We start from the raw sequence: 20,514 nt of genomic DNA on the forward strand, positions 1-20,514 counted from the left end.
CAAAACATACAGTTGTGAATTGTAAACTGTGTCCCTCCCAGCCTAATTGGAGGAATTGGTAGCACCAAGAATGCACCAGCACCTACAGGTGGGGTCGACCATCACCATCCAGTCCTGGCAGACCAAATCCAGAACCGACTGGGGAATTTCCAATCAGAAATGGGAAGTTGTCACATAGGTGGTGAGCCTGGAGAGGTCAATGATGGGACAGAATCTTCCTGAAACCTTGGAACTACAAAGAGCCTGCTGTAAAAACTTGGCATTGAGGGAGCATTTTCCATTGCCCCTTTGTTGAGAAGGGTCAAGACCTCATCTTTCAGTGCAATACCTCACTTGGAAAACACAGGATATGTTGACAAGTGCACTGCACAAGAGGCTAAAGTGGAGAGGAGTGGAAAGGGATCTGATAACCCTCGTGAAGAGCTTGCAGCACTGACTGCTCCAGCCCAATGTCCTCCCAACCATGTGTTATCTGAGTGAGGCAACCACTTATTGGTCCTCGGTCCACTTGGAAGTCAGCATTGAAAGGTTCATGTTCCTCGCCACTTCCCCTGTGGATGACAGTAAGAGGCCTGCCAAGGAACAGACAAAGTACAGGAAGCCTCCTTGGCACCATGCCTGGCTAGTGGAAAGGGTTGTGTCGTGTGATCGGGGATCTGCGGTACGCAGATGGGTTGCAGTATAAGACACTCTGCGAAAAGATTTCTCCACCAGCAAAGTGCCAGATCATGGAGCAGGGTGAGCAAGGACACGGGCTTTTGCCTCTGAGAGGGAGGACACCCTATGTTGGATGCCTCCACAAACTGGCTGGGCCCAAACAAAAAGTCAACATCCATTGGGAACTGCGAAGTGTCCTCTTCATAGCAGCCTGAAAGTGTGAGGGAAGAGCACAAGGGAAAGCTTCCATTCTCAAAGACCATAGTTTAGTGAGGGTGAAAGCTGACAGCTAAGCATAAGATGTGAAGGCCTTATTGATGGATGCTAAGACTCAGTCAAACATGTCAGCATCAGGCAAAATAGCCACAGCTGGCATAATGTGCATCAGGCAAAATAGCCACAGCTGGCATAATGTGAGTTTCCATGAACCAAAAGAGGAAGTTTTAGATGTTAATAGAAGCTAAAACACTAATTTCCAACAGAGAAATCTTCTTCCTGATGCAATCATCCAAGGAACAAGCGGGCCCTTAAGCTGCATTGGCAAGTTTGGATTTAACATGGCCGGCTTACTGCATCCCCAAAAACCATGGTAGGTTCTGTGGTCAAGGAGTGAGACATGGTAAGTCTTGGAAGTCAAGGCTGCTTGTTGAAGAGCTTCCAAGGCCTACTGCATAGCAAACAGTAATAGGTCTGACTGTTGCAAGGTCACAAAGGGTGGTAGGGTAGTCAAGGGGGACATGTCTGGAGCGAGAAGCATCCACTAATGATGTACTAAGGTACAAGCCTCAGGAGGCATATCGCGAAGGAAATTTAGAACATTGTGATAGTCAATGTGTGGGATGGCAACATCAGCAGCACCTGCCACCTCATCCACGACTGAATCCTCGGATCCAAGGTTAGTAAGGGGAAGGCTATTTGCCTGTATATGGCAATGGTTGGACATTCCATAACCCCACTCTGCAATGTAGTGATAATATGTAGAGGTGATCTGTGGAGGGGTTGCAAAGTGAGGAGGATGGTCACAAAGTTGGCCAACAAGACAACGTGAGCAAGCAGTGGCGCCGGTGGGGCAAGGCTGCTGCTAACCAGCCTCTGTATAAAGTGGACCCTCCAAACCCTCTTACATGGCAAGGTAGAGAGCAGTGAGGTCAGGACTGTTCTGCTGTTGGAATGTAGGGAAGGTTAGGCGAGTGTGGAGGGGAGACAGACGGAGCCTCCCAACCCACATTTTGGTTTCTTTCAAGCATTCTCATGTGGGGCCAAGAACTGACAACACTGAAGACAGAAGCTCTGCACATTGGGGGAGGGGGTAGAGGCTCCAGCCACCTCAGGCTCCGTGAGGGGTAACACCTTGCATGTCCCAAATTTGTCTACAGCAGTACCATTACCCCAGGCACGAGCCACATACTGATGGGTCATAGGCCATTCTAGGATGTCATCACTAAGAGCAAGAGTTGGAGAGCATTGGGACAGTGGCTGTCCCATGGCACTCACTACCTCAATACACACTCATCTGGGAGAGGGTGGCAGCAGCATGTGACTAGTGCTTGCCATGTCATCCATCACCTCTGATGGTTCAAGGCCAAACAAGGGCTTCCTCAACAATCTGATTGGTGATCTCACACATTGCTCTTTAGTTTGTGTACTCAAGGGTTCACGTGCATCAGCTACAGCTGCACACGTGTTAAGCCTCTGATATTACTGTAAGGGACATGTTAGGTAAAAAGTTTTCACTGTATCCATAATTAAGGAAGTTAGAATGTCTTTGTAAGCATTCCAGGAAACAATGAAAGCTAACTGCTGGTTAATCAGCTCATCAGATGCAGCCTGTGGCAAAAATGAGTCTGTAGAAAAATCATGACAAGGAGAAACTTTGAGTGTGGCAGTTGAACTCTTGCCTTTATACTTAGGTTTACTCAATTTAATCTAAAAGGCATGAGCAGACTGAATTTGATCAGCCAGACACAAATGACACTCATTACACCTAATATCTGCAGAACACTAGAGATCAGCAGGCAATACATACAGTACGAGCATCATGGGCAGCTGAAGTGAGGGGGCTTGGAGCAGCCAGCTTGAGTAGTGATGTATGGCTGGGAAGATCTGGCCAATATACTATTAGAAAAGCCACTTTCAGGAGCAGAAGTGGAGTTGCCCCTATGCTTCCCAGCAGTGTGAGATGGTAGTGGCAAAGGAAGATCGCACCCAAGGGCCTCCAAAGAAGGAGGAGAAATGCTCGTGACATTCAGGAATGCCAGTAACAAAAGCAAAATAGAGAGAATGAGCACAAAGCAAAATAGAGAGAATGACCAAACAGCAAAATAGAGAACAAGCACACAGTACACATCTGAATGAGCCGAAGCTCAGGGTAAGAATTGGAGGAGGCAGCCAGGAACAGCATTTGTTTTCTGCACATTTTCTGTGAGACGGGTAGCCACAGCAATGGGGGGGGAGTACATCAGGTGTTAAATTTTAGGGATAAATTGCTTGAGTCTTAAGAGAGATAAGGCATATATTTTGTGCCTCGGTAAGACTAATAGGCTTATGTGAAATGGAAAGAAATATACATAATATTAATCAAGAAGCACATTCACTCATCATAATGAAATTATGTATGATGAATCCCAGGATGCAGAGAAGGAAAATGGAAACGTTCCTTTTCATTATCTATGAGATGAGAGGGGGAAAATACAGAACAACTCCAGTCAGGCTAACCAGCCAGTGAGTCCTTGAGAATAACCGGAAAAGCAATTGTCCCCATCTCTCTCTCTCTCTCTCTCTTTATTATCACCATTATACCAAGCAGCAGTTATTTAATCATCTCAATCATTATAAGTGAGTACATGTATTGATTTTTCTTACTAAAAGAAACAATAAATAGGCATTATTCTTGAACTTCTATTAAGCAATTATTGTATTTACATATGATATTTCAGAGCTTTTATGTTTTTTGTGGGGGACATAAACAAAGGTCTTGAAAAAGCATGACATTATTATTTTTTTTTTTTCCATTCTTTAGTCCACTTTACAATAAAACTTTAAGGAACTTTTTATCATGTTTCTCTTCATTAGATACACAGGCATTCTTCAAGTGTTTCTCAGAATATGAGCTTCATCTCACACCAACATTGCAAGCTGGAAAGATCCATATTCCCCCCCACCTTGTTCTACTTTGCCACTTAACTTCGGGCTTCATATCATGATGATTTTTATATAGCTCCTCCTTCAGTTGAGGAAAATTTTCATACCAGCAGATTCTTATTTTACTGCCTAACTTCCCAAAAGGTCATTATTTCTGTATCTGATGAGTAGAACAACTCCTTTTTATGTGTCCTTTTTAGGATGATTCAAGTTATTATACCCCAAATAAAAGATAATCATGTGAGTCGGACATGCAGAATAAAGCACGAGAATGAAAACAATCCATGAGTGTGAGATACAGTGCAAGTGTCTGTTTGAGCAGTGTGAATTGTTAAGTGGTAGAATGAATGAGAAGGTAACACAGAAGATGATATGGACACACTGAAAGAATGAAAAGCAAGTTTGTAAAGAAAATGCATGTGAGAACTTGAAGGCACTGAAGGCATTGACAGGAGATGAAGACCACAAAAAAAATACAAGTATACGGTAGAAGAAACATAAATGTGAGTTATTAGAATCCTAAATACATAAACAAGAAGGAAATATCTACTGTAATTAGATTAAGGTGAGGCTCTTTTGCTATGGCCACTCTTTTGGATACATATTCCCTGAGAGAGCAAGGCATCATAAAAAACATATAATAGATAAGACAGAAAGGCAATGCTGACATTCACCTACCTTAAAGTACTGTAGTTATAATGAGTATGCCGTGACACACTAAGGAGGTCCACCTTAAGGCCTACAGTCGAGAAAATGATAGAGTCTTCACCTCCCTCACTCTCTCCAAGAGGCCAGTATTGGTGACATTTTATCTAAAAGAAAGATAATAATTAGAGGAATGTCAATGAATAATGAATTACAATTTTCAATTTTTTTACCTTTTTATATTATCTATCCTCATTTTCATTCCAAATCTTAATGCTGCATATGTGCAAGACTACTCAGTCTCACACCCAAGATCTTTGAAGTTTTCTGAACTTTCTAATATCTGGTTCTTCAGAGTCAAATTGAATTCATCTGTGTTGTATATCTCTCATCTAACTCCTCTGATTATTAAAAATTCTTTGATTATCTATCTTCCTGCCTCTTCCATATTGCAGAGAACTCTATCCTTGGAGACTTCAATGTTCACTACCAGCTTTATCTTTTCTCTCCATTCATTGACCACATTGGTGAACCAGCCTTTAACTTTCTTATTCTACACTCTAAGGAAGTATTATTGAGATTTTCCCTGGAATAGCTACTACTGCCACATCAGAAACCCATCTTTTTCTGTTGAGCACATAACAGAGGTGACTGTCTGGAATAGAATTGCTCATGCCTCATTCTTTTCTCATCTAAAGTCTTTCAAATCTTATTCAATTCACTCTGTTCTTATGGTATACATGACAGAAAAATATAGTGACCTAACCTTCCATCACCACAAACTCTTACACTATACATTTCTACCTCAGATCAAGCCCAACTGTTCTTCAACTTTTCCAAAATTCCTTTATTAACAAAAAAAAAATAAAATAAAATAAAATAAAAAATAAATAAATAAATAATTAAATAATAAATAAATAAATAAAAAGAAAAATCATAAACTTTTAAGATCTAACGCTCCTAGTGTTGACACTTATCCCTTTCATTTCAAACTGATGGCACTATTGGTATCTTATTGATCTCAATAGCAGTAACATTTGCTCAGGCCTTTGCTAAATTCTCTAATTTGATAATTTCATGGCTTATTCCTGCCTCTCTTCCACCCCTCACCTATTCTGACTCTTATTAATGTTCACCTTGAAGATTCATCCTAATGATCTTTTCTATGCTTTCAATGGCCTTAATTTTCTGAGGGCTTAAGAACCTGATGGGATTTCTCCTATTTTCCTTCATAATTGTACCTCCATGCTTACACATAGCCTGATATATGTCTTCCAATTCCCATGAATCAACATCTAACTTTTTTTCTTGTTAAAAGTTTGTCTACATCCAGTGCGTTTCTTTCCTGTTAAAAGTTTGTCTATATCCAGTGCATCTTTTAAAAAAGTGTTATCACTCTAATCCTTTAAACTACTGTCCTCTTACTTTTGTTTCTTACCATTTTACAGTTATTAATCTATCCTTAACAGGAAAATTCTTTAACATGTCATTTCACAATCTTATAAATGATCTCCATGGTGAGCTCTATAATGACTGCTCTACTAATGACCTGGGTTTCTTTACTGAGTCTTGGTCCTATCCACTCCTATGCTGATACCACCCTACACTTTCCAACATCTTTTCCGAGATGACCAACCCTTCAGAGAGTAAACAGACCATGCAGGGACGCCACAGAACGTCTGACTTCTGATCTCCTTAGAAGTTCTGATTGGGGCAGAGAAAACTTAGTGTTGTTTAATGCCTCAAAAACTCAATTTTCTATGTATCAACTTGACAACTTTTCACATAATTGTCCTCTTCTTCAATGACACTCAACCCTTCCACACTGAATATCCTTGGTCTGTCCTTTACTAATAATCAAAATTGGAAACTTCACATCTCTTCTCTTGTATAAACAGCTTCTATGAAGTTAGATGTTCTGAGTCATTTTAACCAGTTTTTCTCAACCGTCCCAACTGTTAGCTCTATACGAGGGACTCATCTGCCCATGTATAGAATACTCTTCACATGTATGGGGTTTTCACTCACCCTGTTTTATTAAATAGGGAGGAATCAAAAGCTTTTCATCTTAAACTCCTCTTGTCTGATTTACTGTCTTCAGCCTCTTTCTTACTGTCACAATGTTGCATCTCTTCTTATCTTCTACCACTATTTTCATGCCAACTGCTCATCTGATCTTCCTGACTGCAAGCCTCCCCTTCTGCAGCCTTGCTACATGAGACTTCCTTCTTTCTCTCACCCTTGTTCTGTCCACCTATGCAAGACATACAACTTACAATCATTCATCCCTTTCTCTGATGAATTCGGGAACTTCCTACCTGCTTCTATATTTCTATCTTCCTATGACCTGAACGCATTTAAGAGAGGCTTCAAAACATTTATCCCTTCTTTTTGCTAACTCTTTCTCTCAGACCTGCTCAGGGACTGGCATCTGAATGCAATTTTTTGTTTAGTAATTTTTGTTGCCCTTTGCCAGATTTCACCTCTTACACACACAAAAATAAACAAATAAATAAATAAATAAATAGATAAAAATAAATAATAAATAAATAATAATAATGATAATAATATTATTATTAATAATCCTCTTTTAGGGATTTTAGTGAAACAAGACTTGACCAGTACTCTTGAACTTTCATCCCTTTTACTAGTAAATTCTTGAATTCCATGCTTGTTTCTTTAAAGAGGGACGTTTCATGAAACTTTTCCTTCAAATTTGTATAATCTTGTTGGCACATTCCTTTAGGGGCAGGCAACTCATTGGCCCCTTTTTTCTTCCCCTTTCTTTGCCCTTGGGCTGTATCCATTTTAAACAATAAATTAATCAATGAGAAGGAACATATTCAATAATGGTATAATAGAGTGTCATGTCATTACATACCATGATAAAATCTGTATTCAAAAATACATTTGAGGCACCTGGCATCAGACAGTACCAAGTGTTATATGTACCAAAAATGGGTTTTACACACCACAGGCTTCTACACCCTCTCTGTCTGGAATGTGAATCAGAGGTACAGAAAGTGAGTTGCAAATCAGTCAAAATTCTATGTAACTCGAGGTGACTGTCACCCCTATGCCCCACAGTGTACGGCATATGTCTTGTGTGAGGATCATACAGTACCAAGCTTGATGTGTGGGGTGGTGTAAACTTTGAGCAAACCACAGCTATCAACCCAAGGCACGTTGGACAGCAGAGTGCGTCTAAGCCAATGGGAGCATGCAGCACACATGATTTCAAGCAGTCAGCATGTAGTTACACTAAAATTTGTTTATACAACTGGACTTCTTAAATCTGTGGTGTTATTTTACATAAAAAAAAGGAGTTAAAGGAGTTATTACTGCCACTATGACTTCATTCAGTAGTGAAAGTGATGACCAAGAAGGTCCTACCTGTATGAGGATGGAAAAGATTGAGAAAATCTATAAATGGAAAAATATCATTGCAAAGCAGAGGAAAAATTTGGGCAAAGATTATGTGTTGCCATTCAGGGAGAGACGAATGGACGGGTCAAGTATTGGTCCTACTTGTAGTGATAGAGGTTTCACTAAAGTAACAATGCCCATAATAATGTAGTTGTACCAAGAGTTTTGGGATCTAGGAACCTATGAAAAACAAACTGCTTACATACAGAAAATAGTGCATGTTCTGTCTGCTGAGCAGAACTGCAAAACTAAAACATCATCTGCATCTGGTGTTGAGCATGACAAAATGCTCCACTACACAGTGGTGTACAATACCATCTTGTTCTCTGTTTGGCAGAATGGATTCCTGGGAATATTTGGCCTGCAACAGGAAAAAATGGGTACGACTCCATTAGGCCCCACAATAGCTTAAGTCATATGGTATGGCTAGGGTTTACAGGAGAATGCTACATCTCCCAAAGGGCAACTTGGTTTGGCAAGGATTCAAACCTGGACTGCCTAGACCAGACCCCCAAAACACAAACTACCTAAACCAACTACACCACCCAGCCCCCGTAAACAGAGGAGGGTGGGAAATGCTGTCAATATGGTAACAGCATGTGGGACCCCAATCGCTGATAAAAGAGGCAGGCATAAGACCCACAGTTACCGACAGTCAGGTGGATCTCATCTGTCAGCATACAGTTTCGACTCTAGCTGTTTCTAGCCACTACACTCAGGCAAAATCCCCCCATAGAATATACCTAGACAGTAGCTTGAGTGAACCAAAGCTTTAAACCATGTGTTCATCCACCGGCAGTGGATGAACACAGAATATCCCAACAAGGAGAAAGTGAAGGTGTCATACTATAGGACTGTGTTTAACAGAAAGTTCAGCCTCTCCTTTAATCCTCCAAACTGATACTTGCACCATCTGTGACCAATTTGATGCAAAACTTTGTGTAGTGACAGATGAGGCTGAAAACCAAGAACTAGAAAAAACAGAAAAAGGACCACAAAGATATTGCTAATAAAGGTCAAAATTTAATGAAAACACTAGTTACTAATGAGACAAAAGTCATCTGTCTTGACTTACAGCAGACATAACCCTTACTGAGACTCGGTACCAGTGTAGCTTATTATCAAAGAAAACTATAGATCTACAACTTGCACATTCATGATCTGAGAAAAATTAAATTTAGGTTTTATGTTTGGGACGAAGTGACAGTAGGAAGGTGACCAGTGGAATTAGTTAAATGTATCCTGAAGTGGATTGCATGCAAGTACAAAACCAATAAGTTTAAAAAAAAATAATAGTTTTCAGTGTCAACTATTGGGGACAAAATAAAAACATTAATATGTGATAAACTACCTCAATGAAGTGCACATAGGGCATGTTTTTTAAGTAACCCACTATTTCCTAGTGCCAGGTCATGTGACAGTTACATAGCCTGTGACTGTGCATTTGGAAATAATGAAAAGGCAATAAGATGTCACGTGGATATTTACAGCTTGCAAGAATACTGTACATGCCCTTTACGAAGTGATTCTGGTGCAGAGGCATGACTTGGGCTTCTCCAAAAATACATAACAAAATACAACCCCCCCCCCTTTTTTTACACGTTAAAGCCTAGAGCACCTGTAGGCACACTTGAAGAGTATGTAGGAAGCACTGTTCAGCTTCCGCCCATTGGTGGCGCAGGCAATTTTATTTATAGTGGTACCCACATTAGGGCCCATATCATCACCCAAACGCATCTTGGGTGTAACCACCTAGAACCTGGGTATTACAGTGACGTGTAAGTACCTTTAAACCACTCGACAAATGGCAAAGTGTTTAAGGCTGTATGTGTTGGGATTCGAACCTACACGTGGATGTCTGCCTGATCTTATGCTCACCACCTTATTCACTATGCCACCGCCTCCCCCATGCACCAGACAACTTCTCTCAGGCCAGGAGATTTGTCTTTAATGCAAGATACAAGGAGGGTTACACAGTGAGTATGGGGTATGAAACCTCTCTGGGTAGCATTCACCTAATGCCTGCCACTATAAACAACCAACTTTCCAAGTTCTGCCTAAGTAATGTTTTGTTGCCAGCCAAGTACCCAACATCACCTCTGCTAAAAACAGACAAAATATAAGATCTGGAGACTCTACTCTCCTATGTACCCTCTATATATGCCTCCTATCTTTGTGGTGTTCTAGATGAAAAAAAGCTCTTCACCAACACCAAAATGAATGGCCACCCCTATAAGCAACTGTGGCTGTCAGTGAAGATGACACTGATAATCCTGATGACCCAAATGCATTCATAGATTATGATGACACCATCCTCAACTCACAATGACTAAGAAGCAATATAAGTGCAGTAAAACTTTGTTAGTCCTCTTTATTTAACTTTGTTGAACTTTATTAATAGATTTATAGGCAACAATAATAAATTTCATTATCACCATCATCTCAATAACTGTCACTGTATTATAACTGTTATCATTTTTTAAATTAATATGAAATGAGAAGATAGGTTAGATGTTACATAAAAAAAAAAAAAGATAAATGGATTTCAAAGTTGCCAAACTTTAAAGCCATTTCCTGATGTTTATAAAAAGCAAAGCTTGGTACCATATGATTCTAGAGGCCTCATTTATTGACACTACCGCAACATAACTATTGTTTTAGGTATAAAGGTCCTTCCCACTATACAATTCACCAGTATACAATATTTTGCTTTTACAATTATTCTTCTTTACTACCTTTGCCTGCTTTGTGATTTGGTTATGCTTAATTTCTACAATTACCCAAGTGCACACTCACTCATTCGACAGGCAAGTATAGCAGCATTTGGTTGGGTATGTTAGTATGTATCCATGTATATATTGTGAGTTCATTTCCTTTCATCATTATTATTTATCATTTATGTATTCTATTCATTACACTTTCCATCATTATTTTGCAAGCAGGATTATAATTAGCCAGCCTATGTGGCAACACAATCATGCTCTGTACAAGATCCTCTCATAATACCAAGGCTATTATACACAGCATTTGTTGTTATTTCAACTCCTGAACAATCCCTAGGAACAATACGTGTCTCCATTAGTAGTGAATGAATGATCATAACACTATAGCAACCAGTGTTTCCTAGCCTTCTATAAGTAATGAGAAAGTTGAGTGAGCACACAGAGGGCCTGGATGTTGTACTAATGGTGGCATATATAGTTCTAAATATAGTCTAGGGGTTGAAATAACAGCAAACACTATACACAATCATAATGTCTTAGCACACATGTTTTATTAGAGACATGATACTTCATGTTTTTTGGGTGTCTTTGACTTAGTGGACACTCAATCTAAAGTTCAATATAGGATTACTTGCTTTAAGATTGCATTTTCTGGAACATAGTCCAATCATGTATAAGGCAGTACTTGTACAAGCAAATTAATGATAGAGGACTACGTAATTTGCAGCCACAGTGAGTCATCCATGTTTTGTTTTTGTGTATTTACTACACAATACAATGGGGTTTTTTTTCATGTTATGGCCTATAACACCTATAGGCATACTTGAAGAGTACAGTAATCACCCACGTATCCGGATCACCACTATCCAGAATACGCTACTATCTGGAGCTACCCACAAGCGAATTCAAACCTACCGTGCACTCGATCCCTCGATCCCACTAGGCGGCAGCACTTACTCCGATGCCCTCCCGCTCTCACCCACCAACAGCTCAAGTAATGGCGACGCTATTCGGTGAGTTTGTAGTGTTCTTTGTCATTCTAGCATGCCTGAAGTGTACATACATCCCACCACCCCTTATTGCTGTGTGTACGTCCCACCATCCCTTGTACTGTTTATGTACCATTTTTTGTTCCAGATTATACATATGATGTGCTTTCACACATTATTTTCTTACCCATTTGGGTTATGTATGTACATGTTTTTCTCAATTTATAAGGGGTCAGGAGAGGAAATTCCACGTATCCAGTAGGGCCTTGGGTGCTATAATCCGGATACGCAGGCGATTACTATATGTGTGGGAAGCGCTGTTCAGCTTCCGCCCATTAGTGGCACATACAATTTTATTCATAGTGGTACCCATATTAGGGGCCATATCACCACCCAAGCACATCTTTGGTGTAACCACCTAGAACCTGGGTATTTTGATGACATGTAGGTAACTTTAAACCACTTGACAAATGGCATAGCTTCAAAGCGGTATGTGATGGGATTCAAACCTATGCATGGACGTCTGCCTGATCCCAAACTCACCACCTTATCCACTACCCCACCGCATTCCTATATGCTACAATCATCAATCAATCATGAGGGGCATACGCCGGGGGCGCGCCTACCCTATGGCGCCATTCCAAGCAGTCATGCCTTGCAAGCCTCCATGTAGGCTCCCTTCCCTTTCCAAATAACTCCCAGCAAGAGGCAATGACTTGCCATATCCATGAGTTATGTGGACATAACCTTGGCCTCCTCCGTACTTGGTTATCACTTTTGGTGACAACCCGATATGCAGGATTGGCTTCCGGTCGTTGGCCTCAAATCAGTCTCACGGACAAATCACTGATTTGACAAAGTTATACCAATGGTACCCCACGATCCTGCGAAGGCATCTAGTAGCAAAGACATCAATTCACCTCTTCAGATTGGTGTTCAGCTTCTATGTCTCACAACCATAGAGTAAGACAGGGATCACCAGCAACTTGAAGATCCAAATCTTTGTCCATTTGTACAGGTACTGACAACATCAAATACTTGTGTTGAGTTGGACCAAGCCAATCTGCCATACAACGTCCTGGCTCGACCCACCGTCATTACGTACTACACTACCAAGGTATGTCAAGTTTCCCGAAATCTCAATGTCCTTGCCACACGCATGGACGGACTGTACTGTTTCATCCAGTAGGCCTCCAAACACCTGAAACTTTGTCTTGGGCCAGGAAACCTGGAGTTCCAAGGGCTTCACCTCCTCATGCAATGACTCTACAGCTATTACCAGAACCTCAGCAAAGATTACTCTATCATCGGCAAAAACAAGATCTGTGATCTCAGTATTGCCGACAGATGCTCCACAACGACTTTGGTCTGCAACTCTGCCTAGTACTCATTCCATGCAAGTGTTGAAAAGTAATGGAGCAAGCACGCATCTCTGCCTCACTGCCGTATTCACAGGAAAGAAGCTGGACACGCCCCCACCACACTTCACAGCACTCACAGTCCTGGAGTAGAGATCAGTTAATATACCAATAATGTTTGTAGGAATCCCACGGAAATGCAGAAGATCCGAGAGTGTCTCTCCATGCACTAAATCAAACACCTTCTTGAGAATGACATAGACTGCAAGCATCCCTTGTTGAAACTCACATCTGTGCTCCACCAGAACACAAAGCGCTAGAATCAGGTCAGTTGTTGACTTACCGGGAGTGAATCCAGACTGTTGAGGTCTCTGGTGTTTCAGAAGGTGACTGTGGATACGCATCAAGAGCAAATGAGCAAGCACCTTGCCTGGTATGCTGAGCAGTGTTATACCACGGTAGTTGTTGCAGTCCTGATGGTCCCCTTTCCCCTTCCAGATAGGGATGACCAACCCCTATTTCCAGTCAGGGGGAATGGTACCTGAATACCATACAGCAGCCAAGACAGCATGCAACCCACTCATCATGGCCTCACCCCCTGCATTGAGCAGCTCTGCACTGAAGTTACAGATGCCAATTACCTTTCCACCCTTCTACTTTACCACAGCCTCTTTGACATCATCAATGGAGGGTGCAGTTTCGTCAATGGGAGGATCATCATCCAGCATCTGCAACCCTGCAGTTTGGAGCTGTCTGCTTGGAGGATCCACCGTGAACAGCTGCTCAAAGTACTTAGCCCAACAAGCCATCTGCCCATTAGCATCCGATATGAAGTGACCATCTGCTGTCTGGATAGCGCTCGCCTGAGATGTAGACTTAGGGTGGAGTTTCTTCAGGGCTCGATAGGCAGGTTGGAGGTCATTAGCATCTAAATGACACTCTACATCCTCAGCGAGACCCCTGACATATCTCTCCTTGTCTCTCCTCAGGAGAGCTCTAGTCCTCTAAGACAAGAGCCATGTACTGGTTGTGATTCCCAGCAAGTCTGGCAGCATGACTCTCCTCAATACTGTTCAGCATCTCTACCAAGGTGAAACCACCTCATGATCTTGGGTGCTCCTCAACACACTCCTTGGCAGCCTCAAGAGTCTCATGTTTGAAGGTATCCCATAGTTTTACCGGGTCCTCGATGGTGTTGAGTACTCTAGACCAATTGGAGATGATCACTGCATACTCCTGGGCACATGTTAAGTCCTTCAGTTTTTCAGTATGGTCACACCCTGAGCCAGTCATGCAGACAACACAACTCACTTTCTGGACTTGACATGCAGCTTGAGTGTAGCAACAAGAAGCCTGTGATCAGTAGCAGAGAACTCAGCACTCCGAAAAATCCTGCAGTTCTGAAGGATCCTCCAACGAGTACTAACAAGGATATGGTCGATCTCCTTTGCTACCCCTCCGGCATTGCTATACCAATTCCAGCGGTGCAGCACTGGTCTCTGATACCAAGAACCTGCAATTTTCAACCTTCTGTATCTTACAAGATTCAGAAGCAAAGAGCTGTTGTTGTTCCTGGTACCAGAGCCATGGGGACCAACACATAGCTAGTAGCCGGTTCTCTCAGTGCCAGTGACAGCACTAAAGTCGCCCAAGACAGTAAGTGCATCACAACAGGAACACTGGTCCAATACAGAGTCCAGTTTGGCATAGAACATCTCTTTCTCTTCAGTTTCACACACCTTGGTAGGAGCGTATACTGCAACAACAGACATGAAGCCTAGACTGTGCTTCAGCCTTAGTCGCATCATATGCTCATCAACCAGAGTAACCTCTACAACGGACGGCTGCAGTCTGCTGGAGATGCCTTTGGCTACTCTCTTTACATGGTGACCATTGCTCATGCCGGACCAATAGTAAGTAAAACCCTTGCTACTGGTCTTGCCACTGCCAAGCCTCCATGTCTCACAGAGTCGCACCATATCTACCCTCAGCCTATTGCTATGCTACAGGTAAAAAATAAATATTTCACCTTTTATAACTCACCTGATTCTTTTCTATTATTTTGTTGAGCATGATAACACCCTTAATTTTCTGCTGCCATATCATAAGCCAGAAATGTGGAGTTGTGTGAGACAAAGGCCCCTGTGCCAGAACATATGACCGATTCACACATTCTGCCTGAAATAAGTCAAAGATATAAATATTACATTGAAAACACTCAGTGACAAAGTTTGAGCTTAAATTTGGTAATCATATTTATCTAGCTTCCAAATAAAAGAAATACAGAAAACGTGCACCATTCATCATACTTTTGTTTGTTTGATACTTCTCTGTAAAAATTAAATAAAATAAAAAAATGTATAAATACTATACTGAAAAAAAAATCATGTATCCAGCTTCTGAGTAAGGCCAATAAGGAAAACATGTACCATTAATCATACTTTTGTTTTACTGATACTTATCTGTAAAAATTAAATAAAAACAAACCTTTACAAGGGATGCATTTATATAGTCAGTATTTGTGTCTTTGAGAACTATTCTGGTGCTGTCATATGGCAGAACATCTCGGTAACGATTCAAGTTCCTATTGACCGACTTTCTTGCCTCAGTACATGACAGGTCAAAAGTTCCTTCATCTCGTATCCTCTGAAAGAAAAATTATCAATTCAGTATTTCCTAAATGTACTAAAACGTTTATGATTTTTCTTGCTATATAAAGAAGACCTGCTTTATACTTTCTGTAAATAGGGTGAGATTGTCTGTACTGTCTTGCTCCATGACAGGCCTCTGAATTTACATGATTTTGGTGGTTAATAATGCTTCATTTACCACACTGTTGAAATCTAAGGACTTAATGAGTGAGACAATTGCTCAGATAATTGGTCTAAAGAAAGGAGGCCATACAATTACTGAAATTTTCAATTTGATTGGCGTGGGGTGAACAAATGCAAAGAAGTACATACATAAATTTTGTGAAGGAAGAAGGGATCAAATACCACAGAAGAAACCTCACTCTGGCAGACCATGCAAGATATTAAATCGTGCTACTAACATACTGAAACAACTCTACGAGGTTTCTTCTGTGGTATTTGATTACTTCCTCCTTCACAAAATTTGCGTATGTACTTCTTCACACTCGTTCGCCCCAAGACAGTCATATTGCAAATTTTGGTAATTGCATAGTCTTCTTTCTTTAGATCAATCATCTGAGCAATTGTCTCACTCATTAAATTGGGAAAACAAATGTCTATGTGACATCAGGGATGAAAACTTTAAAAATAAATACATGTATAAAGAGATAAGTTCAAGAAGTTACAGAAGCTCTGAAGGAGTATCCCAACATGGGATCTGCAGTCCTATTTTTTTTTTTTTTTTTTTTTTTACTCAGTATATGTTTAGCATACAGCTTTTATGTTTAATCAAAGGAGATTTTTCATAAATGTAAACATATGAACATCTCTAGCCTGATGTTTACCCGTTACTCAGCAAATGTTCAGTTGTTGCAAACTACCCTCCTCACTCAATTTGCATCACTGTGCATAGCAGCGGCACCAGTAACAGTCAAAGCAGTGCCAGTAGCTCATCCTTTTCATTCAACTAGCATCACTGGTGGCAGCAGTGGTGTGCTCAATTCCCTGGCATTAGTTTTATCTTTCTCTGTATAATGAATTTCCCTGAAGTCGATAGAAAACATACAGAGAGGTCACAAATATGCTTCCTGGTTTAAAAAATCTCACCTATGAATAAAGACTACAGAAATTAGATCTGCCCATCCTGAACTATAAAGACAAGCCATAGACACAATGAAAGGAATTTATGAAACCCTAAAAACATGCATGACTGAGATGTTGTGCTGAGGTGGGAGATAAGTGAGTGCCACAGAAAGTTAGAAAGTCAGAAAGTTATGGACAAATTTTTGTATGTAAGAAGAGCTAGAGTGAGGACCCCCTTCTAGTACTATCTGCCTAACTCATCAAGGAGATGGTCACTATCACAACTTCAAACAGAAAGACGGCTAATTTCTTCATAACATTTACCAACCTTTCATTTTATTTTGTTCTGCTTCAATAAGTTTGTGGAAGTTGATACATATTATATGACATCCTGCAACCTTAATCTTACCTGAGATAAAAATTTATAGGTAATTCATTTGTCAAATATGGCTGTCTCCTTTGATTTTTTTAGTAAACGCAAAATTAGGTATATTTTGGTATCCCTGACCAACTAAACCAAAAACAAACTTTTATCTAAGCTAAGTTAACCTAACCCTAAAGCTAACCAAACCTAATCTAACTATGTTTCTGGCACAATGTGTTAATTTTCAAAAGCATCAACATGAGTCAATAATGACTGACTGCACAAAAAAAAAAAAAAAAAAATCATATACGTGAAATACAGTGAGTATACTACCACAACATGCAATTGTGTCAGAAGCTACTGACAAGGACTGATAGGAAATGTTAATCTCAAAATCATCAATACAAGTACACAATAGCTTGCCATGCAGAAAAAAAAAAAATATATATATATATATATATATATATATATATATATATATATATATATATATATATATATATATATATATATATACGTAACCACCGTATACCACTTCGTGGGAAATTCCCAAACCCTAGTTCTTCTGGTTCCAGTCACTCCGGCCTCCCCTGCATTCCACCCAAGTTACTCCACTCCGACTTCCCTGTGTGCACTTGTGAGTATGACCATGAGTGGGTCTTATTTTTTTTTTATGTAGAGAGGGCCAGCCAAGGACAAAAAAAAATTAGTTAATTAAAAAAAAAAAAAAAAAAATATATATATATATATATATATATATATATATATATATATATATATATATATATATATATATATATAAATAAATAAAAGGTCCACTTGGGTGCTGGTTCTCTAGAAGATAGAAAAGCTTTAGCCAAAATTAGGGAGCAAATGTCATGATATCTCCCTTTTAAAAGAAGACAAGTCGTAGGAAAGTGAAAATACAGAAGTAGGTAGGGAGTTCCAGAGTTTACTAGTGAAAGGTATGAATGATTGAGAGTACTGGCTAACTCTTGCATTAGAGAGTTGGACAGAATAGGGGGTGAAAGGAAGAAGAAAGCCTTGTGCAGTGAGGCTACAGGAGGAGAGGAGGCATACAGTCAGCGAGATCAGTAGAACAGTTAGCATGAAAATTGTGATAAAAGATAGAAAGAGATGCAACATTTCGGCGGTGAGAAAGAGGTTGAAGACAGTCGGTCAGAGGAGGGGAGTTGATGAGACAAATTTTTTTTTATTCCACCCTATCTAATAAGGCAGTATGAGTGGAATGAAACTATGTGAGTGCAATCCCCTAAACATGCAAAAAGTACTCCATACAAGGGTGGATAAGGCCTTTGTACAGAGTAAGCAGTTGGAGTGGCGAGAAAAACTGGCGGAGACGCCTCTGAACACCTAACTTCAGAGAAACTGTTTTAGCAAGAGATGAAATGTGAAGTTTTCATTTAAGATTATGAGTAAAGGACAGACCAAGGATATTCAGTGTGGAAGAGGGAGACAGGCGAGTGTCTGAACCCATCAAGTGCTTTATGGTGAGATCAATAAGATTTTGGTAACAGACAAAATTATTGTTTACAGTGTGAATCATTATTAGGAGGTTATAATGTTGAGTTTGGATAGTAACCTTTGATCGTTGGCAACACTGCTCACCAATAACACAGTGCTAGTGGCAGCCGCCGCAGCTGCCTCCACCGTCAAAGGTGTCATTGACGTATTTTCAGTTTTCTTTAAGTGATTTTGTTGATTTCCCATATCTTTTTGTAGCTATTGTTACTCAATTTAATGTCCTCTCTTCCCCCTAAAAAAAAAAGTTTCCCACATGTCCCCAAAAATTGTTGAGGGATGGGAGGGGAAAAGAATCATAACCTAAAAACCATCCATTTGCAACGGAAATTATATAGAATGTCAATCAATCCACTACATGTCTCACATAATAATGATAATTTCCATGTCATTTTCTTCAAACCAGAGTTACCACTTCATGGGAAATTCCCATAAATCTACGAAATTAAGATGGCCACATCTTAAGAATTATCTTTATAATTTGTTTAAGGAAAATGACACACTTTCAAGGTACGTGATCGGTAATCTGCCTTATTCTTAAACAATACATTAACAATTATCATGTACAGAGGATTGTGTGCTTGAACAAATCTATTTGTTATGGGAGAAACATTTGCTTCTCAGGTGTGGCAACACTGCTTCCAATATAGCTTCGCACCATGCTAGCAGCCGAAGTGAGCAGGCCAGAGTGACCAGGGCGGTAGGCTGGAGTGAAAGAAGGCCAGAGAAACCAGCCTTGTCACTTCTTCCGAGATTAATTAATGCTTACATGTCAGATAAAATTAAGGTATAAAGGGAATATCATATATATATATATATATATATATATATATATATATATATATATATATATATATATATATATATGAGCGAACATGCATATACTAGAAAACAAGCTCAACCACGCGACTACCTTTTCTTTCCTTCTTTCCAACCAATCCTTCTGTATCTAGTAAGGTTTTCATACCCCCTTGCTTTAAACGTATGGCCTTGTTCTGACCCACCACCGCTTCCCCTGCGTCTCACTGGCTGGCCTCAGCCAAGCATGTTGTGGCAGGGCAGTTCATGTAAACACTGGCACCCGCCACCCGCCATCCCACCTCAACAAACAATTACATGCTTTGTGCATCTTCTACCTTAATAGTAATTCACATAACGTGAAGGCAATACCTGATACACTTGATTCCAAACTCTAGAATCCTCTATGTCCTTGTATTCCTTCTCTATTGCCTCAATTTGTGCGGAGTCCGTCATTTTGTGAGACGCTCGACATGTCACCCAAACAATCCTTCTTCCTTGCCTTGCCTTCGCATATAGTTCGTATAAAGAACAAGTAAAATATACCTAAGTATGATATGGGATTGAGATTAAATAAGAAACGAAAATAATAAATATAAAGAAGCACTGAGCGTAGAAATATAAGTTACTTTATTTCAATAATCTCATAGCAAGATAAATATTATGAATATAAAATATTCATGAACTTTTCTCAGGGAAAATTCTAAACAAATTATGTAGCAATAAATTAAAGAACAAAAATTATCAATGTTTGCGTACAAGTAATGATACTATATAGAAGAGGTAGTAGACACCTACCAAAACGATAATTTACTCCAAGCGAGGTCTAACAGCGCTACAGTTCAGGGGGTGCTGTGAACTTATCAAAGTTCGTCGTGATTTCGCTAAACGTTTCCTTTTATTTCTCACAACTCAAGGGGCCAGTCATGGCCTGCACTCTAAAGACAACTCTCCTTCTTCACACAAAACTACATGGATTTACCACACACACGTACACTCTTCAAATAAAAATCAACATTAAAAAATGGAGACTCATTAACTTCTGCAACATTCGTGGTCTTAGATCTAATTTTCAATCTCTTGAACACCACCTCGATTTCCTCTACTAAACCTTATCTTCTTTTGGATTTATTTAACATGTCTTTCACTGCAGGAAAG

General features: G+C 40.0%; 1 protein-coding gene across 4 annotated transcripts in view; it reads right to left on the reverse strand.

The window, feature by feature from the left end:
- The window catches only part of LOC123516279 (tyrosine-protein phosphatase non-receptor type 2-like), a 206,291-nt gene extending 186,430 nt beyond the window's left edge, over window positions 1-19,861 (reverse strand). For 3 of the 4 annotated variants that reach the window (XM_045275538.1, XM_045275537.1, XM_045275536.1), the window contains exons 1-4: window positions 19,729-19,861; window positions 15,427-15,585; window positions 14,983-15,117; window positions 4,477-4,610 (exon numbers count right to left, since the gene is read on the reverse strand). In XM_045275538.1, the coding sequence (XP_045131473.1) occupies window positions 4,477-4,610; window positions 14,983-15,117; window positions 15,427-15,585; window positions 19,729-19,812 (512 nt within the window). In that variant the 5' untranslated portion in view covers window positions 19,813-19,861. The remainder of the gene's footprint in view (window positions 1-4,476; window positions 4,611-14,982; window positions 15,118-15,426; window positions 15,586-19,728) is intronic. The other variant, XM_045275539.1, reaches the window with a different exon arrangement.
- Window positions 19,862-20,514: the final 653 nt, after the last annotated feature.

This window comes from Portunus trituberculatus, chromosome 40 (assembly GCF_017591435.1).
Source record: "Portunus trituberculatus isolate SZX2019 chromosome 40, ASM1759143v1, whole genome shotgun sequence".
Classification (NCBI taxonomy): Eukaryota; Metazoa; Arthropoda; class Malacostraca; order Decapoda; family Portunidae; genus Portunus; species Portunus trituberculatus.